This window comes from Lottia gigantea, assembly GCF_000327385.1.
Source record: "Lottia gigantea unplaced genomic scaffold LOTGIsca_23, whole genome shotgun sequence".
Classification (NCBI taxonomy): Eukaryota; Metazoa; Mollusca; class Gastropoda; family Lottiidae; genus Lottia; species Lottia gigantea.
In genome coordinates, this window is record NW_008708645.1 from 2630838 (window position 1) to 2639572 (window position 8735).

The 8735-nt window shown below is 31.1% G+C and overlaps 2 protein-coding genes across 2 annotated transcripts; one reads left to right on the forward strand and one right to left on the reverse strand.

The window, feature by feature from the left end:
• Positions 1-454: 454 nt before the first annotated feature.
• LOTGIDRAFT_160156 (hypothetical protein) lies at positions 455-4881 on the reverse strand (the record flags this gene model as incomplete). The annotated part of the gene is made up of 3 exons (XM_009055034.1): positions 455-780; positions 1157-1333; positions 4698-4881. 3 exons carry the CDS (start codon positions 4879-4881, stop codon positions 455-457), a joined length of 687 nt encoding a protein of 228 aa, XP_009053282.1.
• Positions 4882-6996: 2115 nt separating this feature from the next.
• On the forward strand, positions 6997-8514 carry LOTGIDRAFT_188312 (hypothetical protein). The gene is made up of 2 exons (XM_009055035.1): positions 6997-7089; positions 7685-8514. The coding sequence occupies exon 2, from the start codon at positions 7819-7821 to the stop codon at positions 8161-8163; it is 345 nt and encodes a 114-aa protein (XP_009053283.1). The 5' UTR covers positions 6997-7089; positions 7685-7818; the 3' UTR covers positions 8164-8514.
• Positions 8515-8735: the final 221 nt, after the last annotated feature.

The window sequence follows — 8735 nt, forward strand, 5'->3', positions numbered from 1 at the left end:
AAACATTAATGATTATGGTGTGATAGTTAAGCACAAAATTTAGTTTAATGGGAATTTCAAAGTTTGCCCCTGACATCAGCATTTGAACCTTAAAATAGCCCGTATGTAACACCTTAATCCTATCAAGTATTTGGCCCACCCATGTGATCCCCTAACAAAAGCAGGTGTAGGGTCTCTTTTTCATGCTATTATAATACAGAAGTTGTTTAGAACACGATTCTTGTATATCTTAATCCATGTATGTATTAGTTAAAAGATTTTTTATATTCATACTACAGTACCCAGTGTTTCAAACACAGTGTCAATATAATAAACACCTATTCTGTATATCACTTAACCCTTTGCACTGGTATATCTTTTAAGACAATGTCCAAAAATATGTATAAGTACCTAAATATCAAACTAAATGAATTTCTACGTGGATTATTTGATAACCATTAAAATGTATGTACTTTTATATATGAAGTATTGCAATACTTAAAATAGTACTCAATACATCAATTATACAGCGATATAGAAATACCACTGTTAAAATAGTACTCAATACATCAATTATACAGCGATATAGAAATACCACTGTTAAAATAGTACTCAATACATCAATTATAGAGCAATATAGAAATACCACTGTTAAAATAGTACTCAATACATCAATTATACAGCGATATAGAAATACCACTGTTAAAATAGTACTCAATACATCAATTATACAGCGATATAGAAATACCACTGTTAAAATAGTACTCAATACATCAATTATACAGCGATATAGAAATACCACTGTTAAAATAGTACTCAATACATCAATTATACAGCGATATAGAAATACCACTGTTAAAATAGTGCTCAATACATCAATTGTAGAGCGATAGAGAAATATTAAAACAAAACTGAATCATGTTGCTACTCAGAGCTTCACACTTTGCGATATGTTATGAAAATTATAATATGTGTATTTGGTTATTTTCACATAAATACAACATGAATTTCCAATTATTGTATGTGAATTTCATATTTTAACCTTATATAGGTTATATTGGGTCTGAAGCCAATTCATCGGTTTTTTCCAGAAGTTATTACAATTTTGCATAGACAGAGAAACGTTCTGATTTTGTATCGGACTTGGGTGCTTAAAATAAACAAAAAAAAGGCTTACTTTCATAGTCCTTGAGTTTATCCATAAGAAATTTCTTGAGAAAAGCTGTGCCTGAATGAAGGCTATCCATCAAGTATTTATTGGCAGCAGTATGGTATTTATCCACCGTGCCATTATTACAACACAGTCTTTGACCAGGATGGTGCAATCCTTTATGACAGACTGCTAAATGGGCCACTGAAATAAAAAAAAAAATGTGGTTTTAGCAAAACATATCCTGAAAAACTAAACATAATTTGTAGATCAAAAATATCTGACCTCTCATATACTAATATACAGATTTTAATGCAGTGTTTTCAGTCAAGGCTGGAACTCAAAAGCCCCTCACTGAAATATTATCAACATCACACTTGTTACAAATCTCTTCAATTCAGATACACATATACAGATTCATTCAAATTAGATGAAAACTAGCTTATATTTTGATGATGTCACTATCACAAAATCTGCTTACATTATAAAAGGCCCCTTGCGATAGTGACGTCATAAAAGTGCTTAGTTTAAGTGGAATTGCAGGAACAACAGACATCTGATTGAAAATAGGTGCAAATTAATGCCAATGTGTAAGTGTCAGCGATACAATCCCTTAAACATTGATGGGACAAAAGGAAGGTCTAATGGACAAATACAAGAGTCCAATATTTATTTATTTTTTTTTTTTTTATGGAACTACTAAAAAGGAAAAAAAACGTTAATATGAAAGGCTCTGTGTCTGTTATTGACTTTTATTGAGAGTAATTAAAAGAAGTAATTAATAATAAAGTTATTATAGTGCTAGTTAATTAATAATATGATTGATTACAGATATTAAATATTGACATTGATCTATTGGTTAAGAGTAGACTGATAGACAGAGAGGCGTGTCTTCATCAAGATGGCAATGCTTAGGGGGGTTCCTTAGTGGTTTTTCAGGAAAATTTGATAAGGCAAATTGAGCAAATAGAACTAAAAGTTGGAATAGACAACGTACAGTGTACATAGCCCCTTTACTAGCAATGAATTGGTGCTGGGGCTCAGGTTCTGTACTCAAAAACTTTGATGTGTATGTTTGCGACTAATGAAAGTGGCCATGAAGTCTGAATGCAAATCACAACTCAGTTGCATGAGAGTTGAGTTCGAAGTTTCTTATTTGAAACCATACACAACTGGTAATCACTATGGCTTTAGGACACCTTTATATCTAAAGAATAGATAGTTATGGACAGGTATTATTTGTAAAAAATGTCCATTTTAAAAATTCTGATAGTATCCTGTCCAAAATCATGAAAAAAATATGCCTTCCAAATAAGGTTTTACATAATGGTACCGGAAATTTCTTTTGGCAATATTAAAAGGAAATCTATTCAATGACAATAACAAAGGTCAAACAGGAAATATTTTGGAAGATACTTTCACATATGAAATGATTCAAGTTGATTTATAAATACTTATATACTTCAATTTCTATTCCCCAAAATACTTGAGAAATGCTTACAAGAAAAATGACACAATACACTCCTTCTATAAATAGGTCAGATAAGCCTGAAAAGCTGTTGTCTGAGCAAAATCAAAAGTTCTTAAAATTTTGTCCATTAATTTTTAAGAGAATTGGAATAGCAGCCTTAAAATAGTACTATTAGTCTTAGAATGTCTTTTGCATTGATAAAAATATAAACATAAGCATAACATTATGTCTTCAAAATTTGTTTTTACAGAGGAGAATTTCAGTCATTTGAATGAATAATTGAGAGAAAGAATGATGAAATCTTCATGGATGAATGAATGAGGGAATAAGATAGTGAGGAAATGAATGAATGAAAGGTAAATTGATGGATAATGAATGAATGAAAGTGTTATGTTTAATCTGTATATAACACCTAGAGATTATATACAATAGATTTTAACACATTGAGATATGGCTATAATTAATGAGTAACATGCCGTGTTAAAGTAATGAGAATTTACTGTGAATCTTTCAAAAGAGAGAAGGTTATAATATATCTGATTGTGCATGATATAATGTTTAGATGAAAATACCCGTAATAAAAGGTTGCATTATTGTCTGAGCATAGTAAAAAGTTTCTTGAATTTTTCCCTTTATTTTTATGACAATTGGAATAGCAGCCTCAAAATATTACTGTTAGTCTTGGAATATCTTTCCGTTGATAAAAATATAAACATAAGCACACATAATGTCTTCAAAATTTGTTTAAACAGAGGACAATTTTCAGCCAAAAAATTTGTGACTTTTTAGGGTTGAAATTTCTAAGAGGGAAACGTGTTTCTTTTCAATGGAAACTTGGAAATTATGTTTCTATCAACACTAGCAGTACTATTTTGAGGCTGCTAATACAATTCTCTTAAAAAAAATCAAAAAAATTCAAAAACGTTTTGATTTGCTCAGACAATAGGTTATTGACTTCAGTTAAACTCATCCTATATACCGTAACACTTGATGCCACTCTGCAATTGGGCTTGAGAACTTGACATCTTTCGAAAGAATTTCATATGATTTGCTTAAAATTACATTTTCAAGTTTATCCTTTTCATAATGACAATAGAGGAAAATTCTTTAATGTTCAAGTCAATTGTAACATGTTACTGTTTAAACAACCAAAAAAACCCATAAAAATTCAGTTTGTAAATTGCTAAAATTCAAAATGTATTAATTATCAGATACAACTAGCTAATACAAATCTGTGTCACTTATAAGAATGAAACAATGTCTTCAGGTTTGATTGCGTTTTATCAATTCATTGTCATTATAGATCACAATGTTTTTAATGTGCGTTAAAAAAAAATTTCCAAGAAAAATACATCTTACAAAAAAAGTCAAATATAAAAAAATGAAAACAAAATCAGCAAAATCAGGAAACTTGATTAAATAGTAAATTCAATTTTTAAGCAATATTAAGTCAATATGCATAGTAGCTGTGAAATATCACTCATATTAACTAGTTATTTATAGTAATATCAATACATTTTCATATAATACTTGTAGTTGTTAATTGCAATGCTTCCTTTTATGTATACTTTTGAATTTAATTTCATATTTACTTTATCAGTCATATTAACTGGTTTATGAGGGCAATATCAGTAATAATACACAGTGTTTCACAGAGTGTATAACAGTAAGCAATATTGACTATTATAATGCCTTGAAAAGGATACCATCCCAGCTTTTTGACTCACTGACTCTTTTGGTATGTAATTGTAATACATTAGACAATATTGTTTTAAATCTGTGAAATATCACTCATATTAACTGGTTTATGAGGGCAATATCAGTAATAATACACAGTATGTAATACAATGTGTTATAGGCTACTGGGACAAATAATACAGTAGATAGTATTAATAGTAAGAGGTATCCAATACTAATAACTACATCTACCAACACTTCTGGATATTAAAATTATTGAGCAACATTGCATGTAAATATAATCAATTTGTAATTCTTTTGGTCTTAAATTTGAAACCTTTTTTGAAAGAAAATGCCAGCCAATAGGCCAAAGAACACTTCCCCTTCGTATGTGGATAGCAAAATCTGTAAAATACCTACCATGGACTGGCAAATCCGGCACCAAACTCTTATCACCAATGTTTAGTTCTTGAAATTCTTTTTGAACATTTTTACAAGTATGTTGTTGTTTATAGTGGTAGCTATTTGAAGAGAAAACACCACAGTAAAAAGTACACATAAACACGAAAACAAAAGATATATTCCAATTGAGAAGGGCGCCCATTATGGCCACATTAAGATAAGAATTCAAATCCTAGCAAAATATACTCCTAAAAAATGTTGTTGTTCGACAACTTAACACGTTAAAATTCCAGTTACTGGTTTAAAAACGTCCATGTGTGTGAAATTGGTGTAGTTATCGGCTGGTTTGCCGTAGCTGAATGAGTCAATGCAAGTTTTCCGCAGTGTTCAACAATGACGTCTTCTCATTGGTTTATAATCACACCTGTCTACTGTACGACTGTATGGAGGGCAGTTGAGGCAAAAATCAATTTTTTCTCTAGCAGACGACGCATTACAACTTGTCTTCATTGATAAAGCAAATAAACAGTACCGGTAGCCAATCTTTCGCCAATCCCGATTATTGAATCAACGATAAGCCCACTTAATTATTAGATAATTACATTGGAAAATCGTAAATAAGAATTAAGGAAATAAATAGGCCTATAGGCTAGGCTTCAATACTTTTTTTTACTAACAAAGCATGACAGATTCTTGCAGATTTTGAACTTTATTACAGAGGCCCAGTACCGTATAATATTTTTATGCCATATTTGGGAAATATTCTATAATAATAGTCAAAAATGTCCCAGTAGATCAATAGGTCTTTAATTTAGTTTTTTAAAAGAAAATTGGTGAAGGAATAGGCTAAGTAGAATCGGGCCTGAGCTTATTTATCGGTAGGGAAAAATTTCATTTCATGTTTTTCGTACAAAATCATGTAATAACCCCAAAAATATTTTGTTATTTTGTCACAAGCTTTGATCTTGAACCTGGAACAAAACGTTTGATGGAATCGCGGTTTCCATAATCGGCTGTGTTTGCAAGTTTTAAACCACTACGAGTTATGTCCCATGAAATAAGAAGTTCACAGTTTTTGCAGACAGGCTAAAATTTATTCAGGTGCGATCAAAGGGACGTAACTACTGATTGTTAATGAAATACGTAGGCTACAGACTACAATAAAGTAGTGATATTTTTGCTTCATCTGAAACGATTTTAAAATAATTTTCTAGAAAGTATGCGTTTGAATTAGTGCCTAGAATGCGGTTCGATAAAGATACAAAATAAGTGTACAATGAGGGAAATTAGGTCTAGATAACAGATCCAAAACAGAATGTTTTCCAGTCTCTCACTCTGCAAGAGTTATAGGAAAAACTGGCTAGAAAATCATTATTAGCAAGCAATCTTGCCTTCGCCCATTCCAATCAGAGAGAAACATGCTAAATTCATTTTGTGGCCTGCCTTTTTGATCTCACAATGTAAGCTCACGCCATACAGTGTACAATAAGGGCGACCAAATTCCTCACCAATTTCGTATGCTCATTTAATATATTATTTTCCGCACTGATAGTTTAACTAATGAGCGGAAGCCCAATCATTAATTAGAATTCAGTACATCTCGTGATCATACTGGTAATAATTCTACTTGTTCCAATTTCATTTCAAGTGACGGACCAAACTAAACAATTTTGCCACAATATTTGCTTTGGCTTTAATCTTGATGAAATATTCCAGTTCGGTTAAAACAGGTAAGCATATTTCAATGCATTGGCATAAACATTTTTGAAAAAGAAATGGACCTGCGTTTAACGATTTAGCTTTACATGTAGTTGCATAGCGGGTAATTTTTCACCACTTGCGACATAATTTTTAAAGAAACCAATTCTGAGAGACCAGAAAAGATTAGTCCGGGCAAATTTACGATGGCAAAATAGGTTAATACAGAAATTCCAAACTAAGTTGGTTCTATTCGTCTTATTTTCTGAGGCTAACGAAGGTCATAGGCCTATATTGGGGTTTTAGGCCTAGATATAGAAAAGTCTATATTTTAGATAGCTATAAAGAATCCTATAGTCTTGAGCTATATAACTCTATACTATGACTAGGCCTAATGTAGGCCTATTTTGCTTAATTTTTAAATTAATAATCTGAATAATTCTTTAATGATTCATGTTTGGCTATTTGTTTAATAAATGTTTCAAGAATTATTTTGAACAGAGTTTTGATTATTTGGTTATGGATAGGATACAACCATAGATGTATATCCAAAACCATTTTTTTTACGCTAAGAATCATCAAACTTTACGCGACACTAACTTGACCGGAAATGTGTATCGGAAAACGGAAGTAGAATCTTTGTTGTTTACATTGTTAAAAAAAATCTTTTTTTACGCAGCTCACTTGATGTTTTCAACATTTCTTTGAATTGGTAGGATAACATAATTCTAGAAACTGTCGTCATGTTTTGAAACAGTTTTCATAATGGTTAGAAATTGCAGGCGTATTAAAATTGACGGTGTCGTCCCAGCAGGTCATTCTATTTTAAATTTGAGTCATGTGATTGTTGTTTACAAAGCTGTCAGTTTAAAGTTGTCTAGGCTGCCTTTTGTTGTTGATAATTTTAGCTGTTAACCTCTGTAGCCGTAAGGCTATCATTTTTTGTCTGTCTATCTGTTTTTGAAAGGATTGTTCATGTTATTACTTATGATACTGTGGTACTTGAAGGGGTTATTGAAATTTTACGTTAGGCAGGACCTTCTCTTAACTTAAAAAGATCCAGACACAGTAATCTTTTTTTTTAAAGCTTTCTTTTCAAGTTATAGAAATTGGGTTTACCAAATAGACACTTTAAAGCTTAATGGATATAAAGATATTAATCTTTTCCTTGTCAATAAACCTAAATTGCTGCAATACATTTCCTTGATGAAAATTGAAAATGTTGATTTCAGCTTAAACCTATTTTGATGCAATTTATGTATGTACTGGAATGTAATGTTTTGAAAATTATTTTCATCTTATTTCAGGATTCTGTAAGACTGAATGCCATCTGAATCTGTAGAACATCTTTAAGTCTGAGATGGAAACTAGAAGATAATAGAATAAAGATCTGGTGTTAGTAGTTGTGTCAAATTTAAATCATTCCATTAAAATTTTCACAATGAGGAGAGGAGGCTATGAAGAAGCCAATGAGATTGAGAGACCACTATTCGGGGAGCCGCGCAGGGCAGATCGTGTTTTAAATCTGGTGGTTGGAACATTTACCTCTATCGTGGTGTTGGTGACTCTAGTGAGTGCCTTTGCTTTTCCAAAATGGCCACCCAATGGAATCAACATATTTTTTGCCCTTATAATTGTTTTCATTTGTGGTTCCCACTTGTTGTTGATATATTGGTACCGACAAGGAGAACTGGAACCAAGGTTTCGGTCCATGATCTACTATAATGCTTTCACTATTATATTATTATGTATCTGTGGAAATTTGTATATTCATAATGTAGGGTAAAAAAATTCTGTGTTTTCCACTCAGCATTATTATTAGCCACAAAATACTTGTATGTAGGACTAGGTCTAGGGTCAATCTGACTAAAGTATAGAACTTGATGTTTCATTTCGTGATAATATTTGGTGGACTCCAAATGAAACAAATCACCAAGATCTGCATTTTAAAGATGGGTTCCCTTATTTTCATTCATGAAAATGCTGATGCTTATATGAATAAAAAGGAGAGGTGTTCTAATGACTTTTTTTTTGTTTATCCAGACTGTACATACATGGACATTTATGATTATTTAAAACTCTTAATTATATGCAATAAGAACATAACGATTTGATTAAGAATACATGATAATTCATTAGAAACACCAATTAATCAAATAGTTTTCTTTTAAAATTTGACACTAAAATGAAGAAACCCAACTTTAAAGAAAAGTTATGTTTTCTAGTATTTGTAAATACCAAAATATTCTTTTTTTGTGTTATAGTTATTATGAAGTTTATATCAAGCAAGCTTACCTTTATTTGTCATGTTCATTTTTATCTCAAGTAGATTTGGAAACTGATATTGTTTTGTATTTT

Bases quoted from the DNA above. Each gene is read 5' to 3' on its own strand.
- LOTGIDRAFT_188312 (XM_009055035.1), top strand. From the start codon at position 7,819: ATGAGGAGAGGAGGCTATGAAGAAGCCAATGAGATTGAGAGACCACTA.